Raw genomic sequence first — 21,240 nt, forward strand, 5'->3', positions numbered from 1 at the left:
TTAAACCCTGGATTTGTGCTGGAAATGGCCCACCTTGATTATCATACGCACTGTAAGGAGAGTGATCACTTTAGATAAGCTATTGCCAGCAGGAGAGTGGGGTGGGAGGAGGTATTTTTTCATGCTTTGTGTGTATAAAAGATCTTCTACACTTTCCACAGTATGCATCCGATGAAGTGAGCTGTAGCTCAAGAAAGCTTATGCTCAAATAAATTGGTTAGTCTCTAAGGTGCCACAAGTACTCCTTTTCTTTTTGCGAATACAGACTAACACGGCTGTTACTCTGAAACGTCTCAGTTCTGCGGTCAGATTTCTCATCCAGCACTGAGCAGTTTGCACCTCACAGCATGGATTCTATATGGTTAGATAAGGAAGAGGAGCACTTTTCTGATGCTGTTTCACAGGTTCTACTTAACAGTATAAAGCCTTCTATTTAGGGCTACCTATTTGGGTAAGTGGAAATGTTTTTCAATTTAGTCCCTAGCCTGGGGGATTCAACTGATACAATCCTGCATTCAGGACATCCTGGAGTATCTGTTATACCTTCAGTCATCTGGTCTGTCTCTCAGTTCACCGAGGGTCCACTTGGCAGTAATTTAAGTGGTTCATGTTCCAGTGCAAGGGACATCTGTTTTTTTGAATGCCATAGTAGTCAGGTTTCTGAAATGGGTCATTCATCTCTTTCCACTGGTGAAGGAAGTGATTCCTCAGTGGGACCTGTACAGCCAGATACCCTAACTGACGCCTCAGACCTACATTAACCCTATCAGATCCTGTGTGGGGGTATGGATCCCATCACAGATAGATAGATAGATTAGATAAAATAGTCCTAGTTCCCTGGGAGGTTATACCCAGTTCTCCTGCTCTCAAAGTGTTATCTGTCATGCCAAGTGGCAGTCCTGGTGAGCAATGGACACTCCCAGTGCATGGGGTGCCTTAGGGAATCTCATATTTCCCAGAAGTGTAATTTCTGTGCCTGCTTCTCACCCAGCGACCCCCTTGTCTCTGAGTAAGTCTGCTGCTTCTACTGTCTCCGAGCCACACTCCTCAAGGGCATCTAAGAGGAAGACTCAAGATTCCTGTCATAAAACTTCCAAAGATTGTCCCTTGAGTTCTCCAGGAAGGGAATCTACCTCCAAAAAATTGCAGTCTCCAATTACTCTAATGACTTCAGTAGCATCTTCTCTTCAATCTGGTACTCATGAAGCTGTTGGTTCCTCAGGTACCGAGGGCACCGAAAAACCAAAAGTCTCAGGCCATGGACCAAGGCAGCAAGAAGAGCTCTTCCTGTGCTCACTCAGTGCTGAAGAAGCCCACTCGCACTCTGACTGCACTTTCCTTGGGGTGGCCATCCACTCACTCAGCCACTATCACTTTGGTGTAGGCCATGGACTTTATGAGTTTTTAATCCATACTGCATGAGTTTCAGTTTCCCCAAGATGTGGCTGTATCTGAGACACCCGACTCACTGCTGCATGGTTCCAACATGTTTTTGGTACCAAGGCCATTGGGATCTTCTGAAATTTGCCCAGTACTGACTGCTTCACTTCCAGTTTCTCCTTAGGCTCTACCTTTTCACAATGAATTGGAGGAAGAAGATTATAATAAAGAAATAAATAAAAAAATTATTATTATATTATAATAAATATAATAATTTGCCTCGGTCTCCCAAATATTGGTACAGGGCTTTCTGCCTCATGACTGTAGAGGCCCCTTTCCAGAAGTTTCTGAAGGAGCTATTACCACTTGTGATGCACTGTCTTAGCCACTATCTCGCTGGTATGAGTATCCATGGGTGCCCCCTCCTATGCCTTATGCAGCACCTCCTTGGCCATACTGGAACTCTTGGGCGGCATATTACCAGCAGTTCTCCAAGGCTTTGAGCACCATGTGTCACAGAGATAGACAGCCTTCATCACTTTCCGTCTCTAGGAGACCTGAACTTCAGGAAGAAACCTCTGAGGAGCAGGAAGCTGGAACTGATGAAGAGGTCTCTCCTCCTCCCAACAATCTCCTCATCTCCAGATAAATCAGTTCTTCTTTGAGTGCTGTCTCTGTAGGTGCTCTACTTCAGGATCACCGATACTTGGCATCGATGGTTCTCCAGTGCCGATGGCACCGGTGCAACCGGAATCACCAAATGCCTCCAGATTCTCAAGTGACGAGAAAGCTGATATGGATGAGACAATCTTCTACTCCGAATACTCCTCTCCATTGGGCACTGAACCACCACCATTGCACACAAGTGCCAGGGAATGCCTATACAGTGACATGCCCCCATGGCTGACTAACCTGTGGATGTGCCCCCCTTGCCATTCCCAATACAATGGGCACAGTGGGACCCGGGGGCAGTTTACCAAGCTCAGACCCCAAAGGCCCCACAGAGGTGACAGATATGCCCTGCTACAGCTACTGCAAATGAGCCCTTGGAGACACAGGAAGACTCTGTAGAGGAAATGGATGATTCCAACAACCAAGAACAATCACTAACTCACAATTCTTCTTTATCTCTGGATGAGGTGGTCATGCCACTCCCACCCACCATTGCAGGTGACTCAAAACAATTTCAGGAGTTATTCAAATGGGTGGCATAAAGCCAGAACATCCAGCTGGAAGAGGTGACTGAAAACCAACATTAGCTCCTCAAAATACTACACCCAGCATCCTTGACTAATATTGCACTATAATTAATAGCACCCCAATAGAACCAGTAGAATTAGTATGGCAAACAGCAGCAACCATACCTCCTACATTCAAAAGGGCAGACAGGAAGTATTATGTGCCCAACAAGGGTATGGACTTCCTATTTTCATACCCTGATCCAAACTCCTTGGTAGTGGAGGTGGTGAACTGACAGGGGAAACAACCCCATTATAAATTCATCCCACAGGACAAGGACTCAAAGATATTGGATTTGTTTGGCTGAAAAATCTACTCATCGGTGACCCTTCAATTTTGCATGTCCAACTACACAGCAGTACTAGTGAAATATGACCGTGATAATTACCAAAAACTAAAACTCAGCAAATTCCTAGCAGTCATCTCAGAAGATGAAAGGGAGCAATTTCAATCCACCATAACTGAAGGTCAGCTCGTGGCGAGGACAGCTTTACGAGCATCCCTTGATGTTGTGGACATAGCCACTCACACAGCAGCTATGGCAGTAGTCATGAGGAGGGCTTCCTGGCTACAATCCTCTGGAATTCCAAAGGACCTCCAGACTAAATTCGAGGACCTCCCCTTTGATAGGGAAAAACTATTCTCTGCAAAAACAGATGAAGTCCTACAGTCAATGAAGGACTCTCAAACGACGCTCCAAACCCTGGGCATCTATACAACCCTAACAGATGTAGGAGATCCATCCTTACCAGTGCAATAGAGACACAATTGGACAGCGACAACAGAGGTCTTTTGATAATCAAAGGCACAGACCACAGAGACATCGCCCTACCCAACCCCAGACTGCAATGTCCCAAGCACCTTCAAACAAGACACAATTCTGAAGCATTGGTCGAGGGTCTGACCAAGCTCCCCGACTACCAGTGCCAATAGAACCAACAACCCAAGTTTTTGGTCATTGACTCCGACCATTCGACCATATGTGGGCCACCATCACGATGGACCACTGGGTTTTGGAGATCATTCGAACGGGTTATACCATCCCCTTTACCTCCATCTCACCTACCCTGTCCCTCTTCAGGGACTCTTCTCACAAGCACCTATTGAGACAAGAAGTAGATCACCTTCTACAATTAGGGGTGTGGAACAAGTTCCAACACAACACAGAGGCAAAGGGTTTTACTCCCATTATTTCCTGACTTAAAAGAAAAACAGAGGTTAGAGACCGATGCTAGATTTCAGAAAACTCAACAAATTTGTCCACAACCACAGATTCAAAATGGTCATACTGAACTCGATCATCCCAGCTCTGGAAGAGGGGGACTGGTTCTCAGCCCTCGACCTACAAGATACTTACTTTCACATTACCATCCATCCTGCACAGATCATTCATATGATTCACAGTGGGACAAGATCACTTCCAATACAGAGTATTGCCATTCAGACTGTTGGCAGCTCCACGGGTCTTTACCAAAACCCTAGCGGTGGTAGCTGCTCATCTACGCAGACAGGGAATACTGATATTCCCAAACTTAGACAATTGCCTACTAAAAGATCTTACCAGGACGGAAGCACTACACATCACTTGACAAATCATCATTCAATGCACTCCCATGGGCTACAAATCAATGAAAAGAAATCTACCCTAACTCCAGTACAATAACTGGACTTCTAGGAGTGCACCTGGACTCAGTAGAGGCCAAAGCATCGCTACTGATGCCCCGATTCACAGTACTGACCTCCCTCATATTGGTGATCTCAGACAGCCCGTGGGGGTATGCATGCACCTGCCTACAGCTCCTGGGACATATGGTGGCCAACACTTTCGCAAATTACACCAGCTCTGCTTTCAAGGCTGGCTGAATTTGGTATATATTCCACGAAATCACAGCCTAGAAAAGAGACTCAAACTGACCCCAGACGTCCTACATTCACCGCGATGGTGGACAAACCCAATAAACGTGTGCTCAGGCATCCCATTTCAGCAGGATTCTCAATACAAATACAATAGATGCCTCACTGATCGGTTGGGAGTTCACCTAAACCAACAAAGAACCCAAGGCAAGTGTTCCCCCACGGAAACACCCTCACACATCAACCTGCTCGAATTATGCATGGTTCGCAATACATGCCTACATTTGCTCCCCATTATACGAGGCAAAATGATAAGGATCCTGATGGACAACATTGTGTGTATGTTCTATATAAACCGCCAGGGTGGTGCACGTTCCCACTCTTTATGTACGGAGGCCTTAAAGTTATGGAACTGGTGCATAAAACACAACATCTCTGTTACAGCAGCTTACCTCTCAGGCTGACGGAACATGATGGCAGACACTTTAAGCGGACAGTTTTCCTGAGAGCACAAATGGGAACTGAACAACACATATTTCACATGTGGGGATCATCACACATAGATCTGTTCGCCACATCAGTAGACAAGAAATGCCCAAAGTTTTGCTCATGAGCACGACTCGGAGTACGATTCCTGGGGGACGCTTTCCTCATCAAATTGAATGCTCCTCTCCTATATGCATTCCCATTGATAACTCTGATCTCCGGAGTGAAACACAAAATATGAACAGGCAATGCCAAAATAATACTGATAGTACTGACATGGCCCAGACAGACTTGGTTCCCTTACCTGTCATGCCTGGCGATCTGTAAACTGTTCACTCTCCCTTGCCTACGGAATCTTCTCTCGCAGGACGACAGCGAAGTCCTCCATCTGTACCCAGAGAGACTTCACCTGAAGGCATGGCTCCTTCATGGCTCCGCCCTGACAAATTAACCTGCTCACAACAGGTAAAACAAGTATTAACAGCAGGAAACATAGGACACACACTGTCTACCTCCAAAAATGGAAAAGACTCTTTGTGTCAACGACAGAAAGATGAAAAGGCTCTGCCATATTGACTCAAAGTTTATTCAAATGGATATCCAGCTATATACATACATCCTATTCTCTACATAACACTGAAGCCCCTCCGGGCATCAGAGCCGACTCGACAAGAGCTTTAGCTACCTCCATAGCATTTCTGCACAATGTTCTCATTCTAGACATCTGCAGGGCAGCCACCTGGGCTTCTGAACACACATTCACGAACCGTTATGCAATAACTCTCAATTTCATTTTGGACACATGACTAGGTGTCACTGTACTAGCCTCAGCAATGAACTCCAGTTCTTTCCATCTTCATGAGGGCACTGCTTTATATTCACCTGAAGTGGAGCACCCACAGTGGAGCACTGGAAGAAGAAGAAAAGGTTACTCACTTTGTGCAATAACTGAGGTTCTTCAAGATGTGTGTCCCTCTGGGTGCTCCACTACCCACCCTCCTCCCCTCTACTTCAGAGTTCGCAGTAAGGACTCTATGGTAGAGAAGGAACTGAGCGGGTTGGGACATGCGAGCGCTGGTTGAATCACCAACGGCACTGTGAGACGGCTACTGCTCATGCACGTCCCAACCAGGCACTGCTACCAAAAATGCGTCCATGCTGAAGATGGGCTCTGCTCAATAATGATCCAAAGAAGTGCAGACCAACACATGTTTACTTTCATCATGTGAGTCAGATGACACCAGCCGGAGGCTGATTTTCCTTTTTGGTGGTTCTGGTTCTGTAGTTTCCGCATCAGAGTGTTGCTCTATTAAGACTTCTGAAAGCATGCTCCACACCTCAACCTTCTCAGATTTTGGAAGCCAGTTCAGATTTTTAAACCCCGGGTTTAGTGTTGTAGCTATCTTTAGAAATCTCACATTGGTACCGTCTTTGCGTTTTGTCAAAACTCCAGTGAAAGTATTCTTAAAATGAACAACATGTGCTGGGTCATCATCCGAGACTGCTGTAACATGAAATATATGGCAAAATGTGGGTAAAACAGAACAGGAGACATACAATTCTCCCCCAAGGAGTTCAGTCACAAATTTAATTAATGCATTATTTTTTTAACAAGCATCATCAGCATGGAAGCATGTCCTCTTGAATGGTAGCTGAAACATGAAGGGGCATATGAATGTTTAGCATATCTGGCACATAAATACCTTGCAATGCTGGCTGCAAAAGTGCCATGCGAACACCTGTTCTCACTTTCATGTGACATTGTAATTAGGAAGCAGGCAGTATTATCTTGTTTGTCTTAGTGATTGGCTGAACAAGAAGTAGGACTGAGTGGACTTGTAGGTGCTAACGTTTTACATTGTTTTGTTTTTGAGTTCAGTTATGTAAAAAAAAATCTACATTTGTAAAGTGCACTTTCATGATGAAGAGATTGTACTACAGTACTTGTATAAGGTGAATTGAAAAATACAGTAACTCCACACTTAACGTCCTCTTGCTTAACGTAGTTTCGATCTTACGTCCCTGCTCCATTACAGAACATGCTAGTTTAAAGTTGTGCAGTGCTCTGCTATAACATTGTTTGGCTGCCTGCTTTGTCCACAGCTGGTAGCACCCCATCAGCTCCCCTACCCCGCCCCAGCACCTCCCACCTGCTGGCGGACCCCACAGAGCAGTGCCTTCCCCCTGCTCTCCCTGCATCCTGCCCATGGCAATCAGCTGGTTTGCGACGTTCAGGAGGCAGGGGAGGGAGGGGGAAGCCTGCAAGGACATGGCATACAGAGTAAAGGGGGAGAAGGTGGTGGTGGTGGGGAGAAGAGGCAGATTAAGGGTGGGAGCTTGGGGGACGGGGTGGAGTGGGCGGGCCGAGGGTTGAGCCCTCCCCGTCCCTGGTGCTTGCACAGTAGGGGGAGCTGCCACTGCTGCTGCGCAACGTGCTTCTCCTAGCCTACGGCACTTTCAGCCTCCTTGCCTGCCTCATTGTCTGCAGTGCCAGTGGGCTGTGCTTGTGTGGGGTAAGGCGGGGGCACCTCCCATTGCTTCATTGAAGGAACAAAATGGACACCGCGTAGAATCAAGCATGTGGGTTTATTACATACAGCACTGACTTGCTTATTAGGCTCAAAGACACTGCCAAACAATTGATTACAGTGGATTATATGGATTTTCCATGGGCGGAGGGAAATGACGGGGTAGGTGGTCCCAAGCCCCTGGATAGGTTGAGCAGCAAGACAAGATAAGCACAGTAGCCAATAGTCAAAGATTACATAATGTCTCCACCCATGGTTTCAGGTTAACAAGTAACATACAATTAGTACACAGGTGTTTTTCTTTAAACAATGTATAAAGTGTATAAGTATAAAATATATATGTTGAATTCTGATTTGGGGTCCACAAGAATGAAGTAGCTCCTCTGATTCTCCAACAGGTACATACCTGGGGATTAAAACAAAAGACATTGAAAAGTATATGGCAATAAAAATTGTCTTTTAAGTTGCCCATTTGTGTTTCTAAAGGCAGGCACTGGTATCTGGGAAAGGAAACCTCTTCCATAAACTCAAAGTTGGTGTGTGGGGAGAGCATGGCTACCTCATCTTGCAGAGGAGTATACACAGACGCAGACATAGGGCCTCTTTCATTCCTTTGGTCTGTTTGCAGCTTCAGATAAGAGTGCCAATTACTGCTCCCCAACTGGAATTTTGCTTACCATGCTTATCTTAGTAAAAAGCAAGGTTGTCTCTTGTTTATTCTGCTTCTTTTAGCTAATATTGTTCACTGTTTGCTGGTCCTCTCAGCATCCTGACCAAACTCTGGACTTTGGGCCTGTAAAAAGAGCTGACATAACCTATATCAGCAGCACATGGATTTTGGCCCTTCATTCATACTCAGCAATGATGTTCCCATTGCGTCATACTCAGCAATGATGATTGTAGTATTAAATTATTTGTTTAAAATTGTTTAAAACTTATACCTGTATTTCATTGCTCATTTAAAATTGTTTAAAATTTCCCTGGAACCTAACCCCCACTATTTACATTAATTCTTATGGGGAAATTGGATTCGCTTAACATTGTTTCACTTAAAGTCACATTTTTCAGGAACATAACTACGATGTTAAGTGAGGAGTTACTGTGCTGTTTATCATTTTTACAGTGCTAATATTTTTAATAAAAAATTATAGTATAAGGTGAGCACAGTACAGTTTGTACTCCGTGTTGCAGCTGAAGTCAATGTATTTGAAAATGTAGAAAAACAAAATATGTAATACATTTCAGTTGGTATTCTATTGTTTAACAATGTAATTAAAACTGTGATTAATCATGATTAATTTTTTAATTGCAATAAATTTTTTGGAGTTAATCTCATGAGTTAACTGTGATTAATCAACAGCCCTAAGCAGAACACATCAGCCAGGTATCTAAAACAGGATTCTCTGTACCACCTCTGAACCTCAGTCCACCCCAACCAGTATCCCATCTCTAGCTGTGTCTGATTTCTGATGCTTCAGAAGAAGGTGACCCTCTCCCACCTGCCAGATTACAAATGTGCATCAAGAATAAAAAATCATCCTGACCCCTACAGACATCCATTTGAAGCCATGAAGCATGAGATTAGATTATAGTCACTCTAATAATGCAGAACTACAAGTTTTATGAGCAGGTGGAGGGCAACATAGGCAATCCCATTCTTCCCAAAGCCCATGGAAGAAGGGAATTAAAAGGGGGAACCATAGATTCACAGACCCCAGGGCCAGATGGGACTACCTTGAGCATCCAACTGACTCCTTGCATTCACAGGCCATAGAACCTCTCCCACAGAATGGATTAAAGCATATCTTTCAGAAAATTATAATTTATAATTAGAAAAGTATCCAATCTTGTTTTAGAGACCCCATGTGATGATGAGTCTACCACCTTCCCTTTAAACTGTTCCAATGTTTAATCATCCTCATAATTTTTCAAGGTTGAATTTTTTCAACTTCAACTTCCATCCCATTGGAATGTCCTTGATGGCAAGATTGAAAAGACCCCTTACTATCAGATATCTTGTCCACTTGTATGCACCTATGCACAATGATCAAGTCACCTCTCAACCTCCTTTTTTGAATAAATTGAGCTACTTAAGCCTCACATCATAAGGCTTGTTTTCCAGACATTGGCCATCCTTTGAACTCTCTCCAGTATTTCCATATCCTCCCTGAAGTGTGGACACCAGAACTGGACACACTGTTCTTGTACTGGTCTTACCAATGCTGTGTTCATAGGCAAGATCACTTCCTTATATCTACTTGACATTCCTCTTTTTGAACGTCTAAAGATTGCATTTGCTCTTACTGCGACAGCATTGCACTGAGAGCTCATGTAGAAGCAATTATCATTATGAGCCCTTTTTCTGAGTCACTGCTTTCCAAGACACAGCCTCCCATCCTGTAGGGTTAACCTACATTATTTATTCCCAGATGTATTATCTTGCATTTGTCTGCATTACAACAAATTTTATTGGATTGTGACCATTTAACGAGGTGATTAGATCAATCTGTAACAATAACCTGTCATCCTCATTATTTACTGCCTTACCAGTCTTTGTGTCATCTCCAGACTTAACCAAAGGTTTCATAACATTGTCTGGATTGTTAATACAAATATTAAATAGCAGTGGATCAAGAGCTGATCCCTGGGGACACTACTAGAAATGTATATCACCCCGTTAACAACTACATATCAAGATCTGTATTTAAACCAGTTCGTAATCCAGTCAATGTGTGTGTGTCTGTTAATTCCATACAATGCAAGTTTTTTAATAAAAATGTCATGTGGTACTAGGTCAAATGCCATGGAGAAATCCAAGTACACTATAACAACACAGCTACTTTTATCAACCAAGCTTTTAATCCTGTCAAAAAAAGGCAACAAGTTTGCTTGACAAAAGCTACCCTCCATGAAACCATGCTGACTAGCATTAATTATATTTTAGCCTCTAATTATTTATTGATAGAGTCCCAAATAAACCATTCCACTATATTACCTGGGATCCACATTAAGCTAACTGGTCTACAGTTCTCTAGATCATCCCTTTTACCCTTTTAAAACATTGGAACTACATTGGCAACCACCGTGGGAAGGGGTATGAAGGAACTAGAGTAGCCAACAGGGAAAATGTTAGTGCCATATTACATCCGATCTTAGAGTAGAACTTTCTCCTGGGTTCCAGCCAGCCCCTTCCCTCCTTCCTGTATGGGGACAGAGTGTCATGGTGTCCCTTATTTTTAAAATTCTACATTAGGGATCCGAATGTTAAAATAACACATGCAGCATATTGCATTAATTATTTTTGCATTTCACCATTTTACTTATTTTAATTAATGTTTTAATGTGTCGGAGTTGGTTTCCAAGGGATATTGGAGCCAGTTCAGTGGGTTGTAATGTCTCCCTGCCCATATGTAGGAGCTGGTTCAAGCATACCAGTAACCAGTTTGTGTCTGTATGTGTCTCACTTCTCTCTATTCAGGAGGGCTAGCACTAGTAGGATGCTCCTGGAAGATATAAGGCATACACATTGAATAGGACCAAGATGTCAGTGCTGAGAGATAGTAACTGTATCATGGTTCTGCCATAATAATGGTTACAAATAAATTTGATATCCCATATAGGAGACCCCAGTGAAATTGGGATGTTTCCCATAACATAAAAATATTAAAGAGAAAGCATGACAAAAACTTATCAGAAGAGATTTCACAATATTACAACTTTTATATTAGAGATGTGAAAGGCTTTAGATAAATCTCCACCTGGCAAAATAAATACTTACTTCACAAACTACCTCTTAATAATGTCTTGGGCAATATAAAGTCCAATTGACTGATGTGCTGAGTGTCTACAATTGCCACTGATTTTAATGAAAGTTAAGGATGCCCAGCACTTGGCAGGACATAATTAGCTCCTCAAACAAAATTGGCATATGATAGTACTTAAGCAGAACACTTTGACAGAGCACTCTTAGTCTGTCCATCAAGTTTCATCAGACACAGCACTTAGAGAAAAAAATCTGTTCTGTGGTATCTTTCTACTGGTATAATATATACAATTATTTCAAATACTTTGGATTTGTCTTTCTCTTAATTAATTTCTAGAAATTAGCTGTCATTACAGATTGATGGATTTTTGTGATTTGCCTTCTAATTTATTTTTTGCTTAAAAGGGAACTAATTATTTTTACAAAATTCCCTGAACTGTAAAAATCGTGTAAAATCATCTGCAATAACTGTTCTAGAGAGAAGCAGTTCAGTGCTTTTTTAGTTTAAAATAAAATTTTTTCCTTAGGTTCTACATTGTCCAGCCCTACTCAGATCATCAACTTCTACTACTTGAAGCCCTTCCTCAAAGGTTCTCATACTCAAAGAGCTAATACACCTCATTCAGTGGCCTGTGTAACCTCGGAACATCTGACAGATCCTAGGCCTGAACAATATCATTTTACACATTTTATGCTGTAGGGGTGCTGCAACAACTTTTTATAGTGGGGGTGCTGAGAGCCATTGAACCAAACTTTAAACCCTGTATATAATAGAAACCACTTCAAGCCAGGGGATGGGGTAGCACCGCCCACACCTCTAGTTCCAGCACCTATGTACGTGTCTCTTAATCTATGTAAAGTACCGAGTAGTATTTATAAAGTGTAAACACGTTTTAAAACACTACTCATCTTTCCAGTCTAGACAAGCCCTACAACTGAAAAATACTCTGTGTTCCATTTTTGTAGCTTTAATCAGTGTAATTACAGTGAATTCTTATTCTGATAGAATACTTTTAATCAACATTCATATTACAGTGTGAGAATTGCTTCCCTAAGAAGTAATATACTGGTGATTCTTTATTCCTGGTCCTCGAACTAACCTGAAGAGATCAGGTAAATGCTTTTTTTGCAGTTGGGTGTATATCGGTTCACCACTTTAAAATATTTTCATCATCCTATTACGTTGTTAGTCAAGTTTCTCCTATGAAAACACAGGTAGGTTACAATCAGAAGTTTGCAAAATCACAGACTAGTTGAAAATAGACTTCATTTAATAGTCTAGTGACAGTTTTTCTCTACCTTTTTGATATCACAGACTGACTTTCTGCCTTCCTAAACTGTGTTAGGGAGATCTCAGGGACTGGCACCAGTCCACAGGCTGGTCGTTGAGAAACACTGTTTCTAGTGGACTTCTGGGTTTGCAGTGATATCACTTGCCACCAGCATAAAACATGCTGAGGTGTTACATTGGAGCACAAGTTGACATTCTAATGAGACTGCCTGTCATGAAATCAGTTTTAAATAATGTGTTGAATGCCCTTGTTATCCTAGGTATTGGGGAGCAGTTAGCGCATTTTGCAACAATTGAGGGAATTTTGTAAACATGATTTAGAGATCATCTTTAACATTGTTATGATTTGAGATTGTTTGATGAAGAGAATATTAATCCATTTCCCTGTATTGTAATGTTTCATCATAGTTTACTAATTTCTCTTTTCACAGTTTAGGAAGAGCAGTCTTCTAGTGGGAATTCTAGGATGCAGTACTATCTTTCATCTCTAACTGACACTTTGCAGAACTGTTCCTGAGCTCTTCACAGACAAGGACATTAATCTCTTGTTATGGATTGGTGAACATATTACCCACCAAAAATAAATTAACAGTAAAATTTTTCTTTCTACTGAAGTACAGTTTTTTAAAAATGTGAAAAGTGAGAATATTACATAGCTTTGGTTCTTGATGTTCATAGAAGAATTATAACATCAGATCTCATTCAAATAATTCTCTCATCATTTAGAGCTTCATTGACTCCAGGACTGCAAGCATTTGTTGACCGTCTTTATATTATATCTGATTAATTTAAAAACTGAAACAAATAGTTGTGGGGTATGACGGTTAACTTCTTCAGAGCAAACCATTTTCAAAAAAAATTAATGCCATGAAAAATAGATAGGAAGAAATGTTATTTAAATTGACGACTGCAAATGTAATTTTTTTGCTCTCTTTATTTTTACTTTTAGTGCAGAGAAAAAAACAGATGTCATTTGAAGGATTTTTAAGATACATGAACTCAAAAGACTGTTTGATATTTAAAAGAGACCACACAATTGTTTACCAAAATATGAGCTACCCATTACGTGATTATTTTATTTCGTCTTCGCATAACACCTACCTCATATCTGACCAACTAATAGGGCCAAGTCACCTTTGGGGTTATTCAAGGTATTGAAATGCTTTTTTTGAATTGTAATCAAATTACTTTACAAAGTGGCTAAGCTACAATTTATTGAGTCTTTCACAAATGTGTGTTTAGTAATAAGGAATAAAAGATTCTATTTAAAACAATGATGAAAACTAGAATAATGTGATTTGAATTTGACTGAGTGAAATTTTATTTGGTGTGTACACATGTTGGTATATTTGCCACCCCCTCTGTCTACACTCTAAAAACTATCCAAACCAAAGTTTTTCATTGGCTTCACATATACTACTGTCCCTTGTAGCAAATAAAGACATCTGCAGGACATTGTTCTGTATGTTACTACATTGCAGTGTTTAATCTCCACATCAGTGAAAATATATAATTAATCTTCCATTAATTCAAACAAATATGCGATCAAATTCTGGATGCAGCTGAGGTGGTGAGTGGACCATCTCTATGCTGGTCTATGTCTTGGTGTACACAGGAAGAACAGTTCTAATCTACACCAGCTGGTTATGGTACCCAAATGAGCCATTCACCAGCTAGAGATTGACAGGATTCTCTGACCATGCCTCCTCACCATCTCCCAAGCTGGAGTCTGGATGGGAGTGCAGAAGCCAGGTACATTGGCTGGGGACTCCAGCATGCCCAGTGTGGGTGTATGTGAGTATGCATGCATGCATGTGTGCTTATGCAAGGGAATGTAGTGGGCACAGTAAAGTAGGGAAAATATGTGCACATGCGGGGGAATGGAGAGGAGAGGAGAGGAGAGGAGAGGAGAGATTTAGGTTGAGAGGGTATGCTGGGGAATGTGGGAGATGCAGGAGGAAGGAAAATATGGGGTGAATGAGCACAGGGAGTGTGGAGGAAGGAAGAAGCTGGAATTTGTTTTGTAATTGTGCAGGGGAATGCGGTGGGTTCAGGAAGAAGAGAAAACTGGAATGAGGAGAAGAGAAGGAAGGGGGAAATTGGGGGTTGTAAAGCAGAATGTAGGGAGACAGGAATTTGGAAGACAGGAGTCCAACACTCCAGTTTCTTTGCACTGCTCTGGTGAAACAAAGCTGCTGTAAACATAACTTAGCTGACCAATTTTCTTGGGCTGCTTTGCACAGCTCCAGAATGGGGTAAGCAATCAGAACATACCTGTGATTCTGGATCTAAAAGTTAAATGTTAAAAAACTATTTAAGCTACATAACTTCAAATCATTAGAAATATCACATGACAGCATTTTCTTTCAGTTTCTTACCTTGTGTTCATGTATGAATTTTTATTTAAATTAAATAAGGAAATTCCTAGACAAAAATCACATTAAGATGGAGTTAAGTTTGAGAAGACTTATCAGTACTTTACAGTAAAATACATTACATGGATGGTATGATTATCCCCAAATCAAAGATTATAAACCAAAGAAATTCAGATTTATGGTTAAACTTAAAAGAAATCCAGACATATTAAGATATGGAAATGCACATTTAGGGCACCCAAACAACCTTTCCTCTCCGTTGCAGTAAAACTATGAAGGGACAAAAATCTGATGTGTTTACAAATTAGTTTAATCTAATCTAGACCGCAGAATCTAAAATGCCTTAATCAGAATCATATGGTTATTGCATGGCACTGCTATAGACTATGGTCCTGCCTCTCTTCCCTTTGTGGTGTGCTGTGCATCCTTGGGAAAGTTGGGAGGAAGCAGTCTCTGAACTCCTCAGCATGCAGGTACTGTAACACTGCCTGGCGCTTTGCATAGAGGTAGGGGAAGGCCTCCTTATGCCCTCCTCATCTGTGTAAAGACTAGACATATTCTGGCCCATTGTAAGCTTTATTAGTGATGTTTTTATACTTTGAGTTAATAACTTAGCTGGAGTTTATTCAAATATAAAATCCTAACATAAATAGAACTTCAAACATTTCCAATTTTAGGCAGATAGCCATTGTTCAAGAAAATATTTCACTTAAACTAAAACATTGGCTATATTTTTATCTGTTAAGGGTTCATATTCATAGAATCTATTTTTTCCCCAAGAGGCTCTGATAAGGCTTATTATAAGCCCAAGGTAGATAAGAGAAAATATACATCAACTTTATATCCATATCATTCTGTAGGAATTTTCTTTTATGACAGTTTAGGTATGTTAATATTTTTGTAATTACTCAGATTATGCTATTTGTAATCAGAAATGCAAGAAAAATGCTTTTGAACATGGTATCTCCTTTTTAGATTGTTATTTTTTTCTTCTTGTTTTTAAAGTGCTCTGATGAAAGGATGTCGTTGTTTGGAAATTGATTGCTGGGATGGACCGCAAAATGAGCCCATTGTGTATCATGGTCACACTTTAACAAGCAAAATTACATTTAGAACTGTCATCGAGGTGATAGATAAGTATGCGTTTGCGGTATGTACATATATTTGTTGAAAAGTGATGAATGTTAATACACGTAAGTGTTAACACACTTGTAATTTAGGGTGCTCTGGAAAAAATAAGATGGAATAGTGCTTAGGGTGATGGGTACTGTAGATAAAAGAAATCTACAGTATCTGATCTTAACTCTGTAGCATTTTAAATGAAAGGCAGTCTCATTTGGTTGATAATTCAATGTAATTTAAACTTTGTGGACTGAATCCGGAAGACCTTCCTCAGCATATTTAGGCAAAATTCTTATTTGAAGTCATTGAGAATTTAGCTTGAGCAAGGACTGAACATATACTGAATAAGGATTTCAAGATCTGATCCAGTAAAGTTTCCTCTCTTTTTGTGTGTGTTTTTATGTCTTTGCTCAAACTTCTGTGGAAAAAAATCTATCTTCTGTGGTGTTGAAGCTTAAAATATGGAGGGAACAAAAGTATTACACTGGAACGTTGTTTAAGTCTTATTGTATTTTAATTTCCTCTTAATTCTGATAATTTCCCGCCAGTTTTAAAACGAGCTCTGAAAAAAGTTATCATTTCTTATCAGTCAGTTGACCCATTAAAATGTTGTCCCTTCTGCCTATCTGTAGCAGAACAAGTGGAAGTTAAAGTTCTTTTGGCACTAACCCATTCTTCTATATTGCTGCATGGCAAAATTCCCAGTGAAGTCAAGTAAGGGCCCTTTATGACAAATCTTTGAGTTAGGTCAGTTTGGATTATATTTATTCTCTGTGTATGTGTGTGTGTGTGTGTACCTACAGAATATACATACACACTGAAAATAAATATAATCCAAACTGACCTAACTCCAAGCATGTTAGTTTGGGTGTGTATACATACACACCCACACCTATTGCCTTTTCAAAGCTAACTGGACTAATGTCCGTAAAGAACTTAGTAGGTCTCTGATTTTTAAAATGTGTTTAATACAAAATTATGTCCTTTCACTGCTATACATATTTTATGAGTTGTTTAATTTTTGCCAAAATACAGAAGCTTATATATTACTGCAAAGCATCTATCTGCCGCCCCAACCAGGAAAACCGAGAAGTCTGCTGCTTGCCAGGAGCTAGGATTCACGATGTGACAGAGAGACTGCCGAGACTCATCCAGCCCTTGGATCGCTATCCCTTCCTGCTTCTCCACATGGGCACCTATGATACTGCCAAGAATGACCTTGAGCAGATCACTGCAGACTACGTGGCTCTGGGAAGAAGGATAAAGGAGTTTGAGGCACAAGTGGTGTTCTCCTCCATCCTCCCCCTGGAAGGAAAAGGCCTGGGTAGAGACCGTTGAATCGTGGAAGTCAACGAATGGCTACGCAGGTGGTGTCGGAGAGAAGGCTTTGGATTCTTTGACCATGGGATGGTGTTCCAAGAAGGAGGAGTGCTCCACCTAACGAAGAGAGGGAAGAGCATCTTCACAAGCAGGCTGGCTAACCTAGTGAGGAGGGCTTTAAACTAGGTTCACTGGGGGAAGGAGACCAAAGCCCTAAGGTAAGTGGGGACGTGGGATACTGGGAGGAAGCACGAGCAGGCGAGCGCGAGAGGGGAGGGCTCCTGCCTCATACTAAGAAAGCAGGACAAACAGCAAGTTATCTCAAGTGCCTATACACAAATGCACGAAGCCTGGGAAACAAGCAGGGAGAACTGGAAGTCCTGGCACAGTCAAGGAATTATGATTTAATTGGAATAACAGAGACTTGGTGGGATAACTCACATGACTGGAGTACTGTCATGGATGGATATAAACTGTTCAGGAAGGACAGGCAGGGCAGAAAAGGTGGGGGAGTTGCATTGTAGGCAAGGGAGCAGTAGGACTGTTCAGAGCTCTGGTATGAAACTGCAGAAAAACCTGAGAGTCTCTGGATTAAGTTTAGAAGTGTGAGCAACAAGGGTGATGTCGTGGTGGGAGTCTGCTGTAGACCACCGGACCAGGGGGATGTGGTGGATGAAGCTTCCTTCCGGCAACTAATGGAAGTTACTAGATCGCGGGCCCTGGTTCTCATGGGAGACTTCAATCACCCTGATATCTGCTGGGAGAGCAATATAGCGGTGCACAGACAATCCAGGAAATTTTTAGAAAGTGTAGGGGACAATTTCCTGGTGCAGGTGCTGGAGGAACCAACTAGGGTCAGAGCTCTTCTTGACCTGCTGCTCACAAACTGGGAAGAATTAGTAGGGGGAAGCAAATGTGGATGGGAACCTGGGAGGCAGGGACCATGAGATGGTCGAGTTCAGGATCCTGACACAGGGAAGAAAGGAGAGCAGCAGAATACGGACCCTGGACTTCAGAAAAGCAGACTTTGACTCTCTCAGGGAACTGATGGGCAGGATCCCCTGGGAGAATAACATGAGGGGGAAGGGAGTCCAGGAGAGCTGGCTGTATTTTAAAGAATCCTTATTGAGGTTACAGGGACAAACCATCCCAATGTGTAGAAAGAATAGTAAATATGGCAGGAGACCAGCTTGGCTTAACAGTGAAATCCTTGCTGATCTTAATCACAAAAAAGACGCTTACAAGAAGTGGAAGATTGGACAAATGACCGGGGAAGAGTATAAAAATATTGCTCGGGCATGCAGGAGTGAAATCAGGAAGGCCAAATCACACCTGGAATTGCAGCTAGCAAGAGATATTAAGAGTAGCAAGAAGGGTTTCTTCAGGTATATTAGCAACAAGAAGAAAGTCAAGAAAATGTGGGCCGCTTACTGAAAGAGGGAGGCAATCTAGTGACAGAGGATGTGGAAAAAGCGATTGTACTTTTTTGCCTCTGTCTTCACAAACAAGGTCAGCTCCCAGACTACTGCACTGGGCAGCACAGCATGGGGAGGAGGTGACCAGCCCTCTGTGGAGAAAGAAGTGGTTCGGGACTATTTAGAAAAGCTGGACGAGCACAAGTCCATGGGGCCGGATGCGCTGCATCCGAGAGTGCTAAAGGAGTTGGCGGATATGATTGCAGAGCCATTGGCCATTATCTTTGAAAACTCATGGCGATCGGGGGAGGTCCTGGACGACTGGAAAAAGGCTAATGTAGTGCCCATCTTTAAAAAAGCGAAGAAGGAGGATCCTGGGAACTACAGGCCAGTCAGCCTCACCTCAGTCCCTGGAAAAATCATGGAGCAGGTCCTCAAGGAATTAATTCTGAAGCACTTAGAGGAGAGGAAAGTGATCAGGAACAGTCAGCATGGATTCACCAAGGGCAAGTCATGCCTGACTAATCTAATTGCCTTCTATGATGAGATAACTGTCTCTGTGGATGAGGGGAAAGCAGTGGACATGTTGTTCCTTGACTTTAGCAAAGCTTTTGACATGGTCTCCCACAGTATTCTTGCCAGCAAGTTAAAGAAGTATGGGCTGGATGAATGGACTATAAGGTGGATACAAAGCTGGCTCAACGGGTTGTGATCAATGGCTTCATGTCTAGCTGGCAGCCGGTATCAAGTGGAGTGCCCCAAGGGTTGGTCCTCGGGCTGGTTTTGTTCAATATCTTCATTAATGATCTGGAGGATTGCACCCTCAGCAAGTTTGCAGATGACACTAAACTGGGAGGGGGGGTAGGTACGTTGGAGGGTAGGGATAGGATACAGAGGGCACTAGACAAATTAGAGGATTGGGCCAAAAGAAATCTGATGAGGTTCAACAAGGACAAGTGCAGAGTCCTGCACTTAGGATGGAAGAATCCCATGCACCGCTATAGATTAGGGACCGAACAGCTAGGCAGCAATTCTCCAGAAAAGGACCTAGGGGTTACAGTGGACGAGAAGCTAGATATGAGTCAGCAGTGTGCCCTTGTTGCCAAGAAGGCCAATGGCATTTTGGGATGTATAAGTAGGGGCATAGCCAGCAGATCGAGGGACGTGATCGTTCCCCTCTATTCAACATTGGTGAGGCTTCATCTGGAGTACTGTGTCCAGTTTGGGGCCCCACACTACAAGAAAGATGTGGAAAAATTGGAGAGAGTCCACCGGAGGGCAACATAAATGATTAGGGTACTGGAACACTTGACTTATGAGGAGAGGCTGAGGGAACTGGGATTGTTTAGTCTGCGGAAGAGAAGAATGAGGGGGGATTTGATAGCTGCTTTTAACTACCTGAAAGGCGGTTCCAAAGAGGATGGATCTAGACTGTTCTCAGTGGTAGCAGATGACAGAACAAGGAGTAATGGTCTCAAGTTGCAGTGGGGGAGGTTTAGGTTGGATATTACGAAAAACTTTTTCACTAGCAGGGTGGTGAAACGCTGGAATGAGTTACCTAGGGAGATGGTGGAATCTCCTTCCTTAGAAGTTTTTAAGATGTAGGCTTGACAAATTCCTGGCTGGGATGATTTAGTTGGGGATTGGTCCTGCTTTGAGGAGGGGGTTGGACAAGATGACCTCCCGAGGTCCCTTCCAACCCTGATATTCTATGATTCTATGATTCTATGAAAGTAGATCTCACTTAATAGGAGCAAGTTAGTTGCCATCAGATGAGAGAATGGTTTCTGCATTCCATGTGGTGATCTTTGTTATGATGCTGTCCATCAATTTCAGCAGATTTATCATTCTGCCTTGCTTGTGTCTGAGCTTTCTGATGAGTAAGGAATGAGTAAAAAGTGCTGCAGTGGGCAGTATAACAGGACTGAAAACTCTGCAGTACATAAAATGTCAGCCCATAATCAGATTATCAGAATGCAATGCCATCTGACAATATTTAACCGACAGTTTCAACTTGAAATCTAGACAGTTTAAAAAAACATAAGTTAAAAGTAATGTTTTGAACCACACCTGCTCCTGCGTCCTCATGTCAATTATTGTGGTTCTGATCACAGTTTCCCATTTTTTAACAATATTTTTCTCTTCCTCCTTGGTTTGTAAAAAACCCACACAATCAAAGTGGGAAACTGATTAAACACAGAATGATGTCAAATAAAGAAAGAAAAACTGAACAAATAGAGAAATATTGTTTACTCTAGTCTCTTTCAGTTATAGTAACCATAGGTGTTACATTTAACATCATTTGTTTAATTTTTTTCAAACAGAATATGATTTTTATTTCTTTAAAAGATAATAGCTATGATTAAAAGATGTCAGATACCAATGATTGGGCCAGATTAAGATTCTTTTTAGACTGCAGGGACTTGGAAATAGCAGTTTATGATGTTTTCCTTGTATTTCTTTTCCC

At 41.9% G+C, this 21,240-nt stretch overlaps 1 protein-coding gene across 1 annotated transcript in view; it reads left to right on the forward strand.

Annotated features, from left to right (window-relative positions):
- PLCZ1 (phospholipase C zeta 1) overlaps positions 1-21,240 on the forward strand; it is a 119,151-nt gene that overhangs the window by 20,595 nt on the left and 77,316 nt on the right. Inside the window, exons 3-4 of the mRNA XM_077830789.1 lie at positions 13,491-13,692; positions 15,922-16,066. Of these exons, the coding sequence (XP_077686915.1) occupies positions 13,491-13,692; positions 15,922-16,066 (347 nt within the window). The remainder of the gene's footprint in view (positions 1-13,490; positions 13,693-15,921; positions 16,067-21,240) is intronic.

The sequence above is a fragment of the Eretmochelys imbricata genome, chromosome 1 (genome assembly GCF_965152235.1).
Source record: "Eretmochelys imbricata isolate rEreImb1 chromosome 1, rEreImb1.hap1, whole genome shotgun sequence".
NCBI lineage: Eukaryota > Metazoa > Chordata > Testudines > Cheloniidae > Eretmochelys > Eretmochelys imbricata.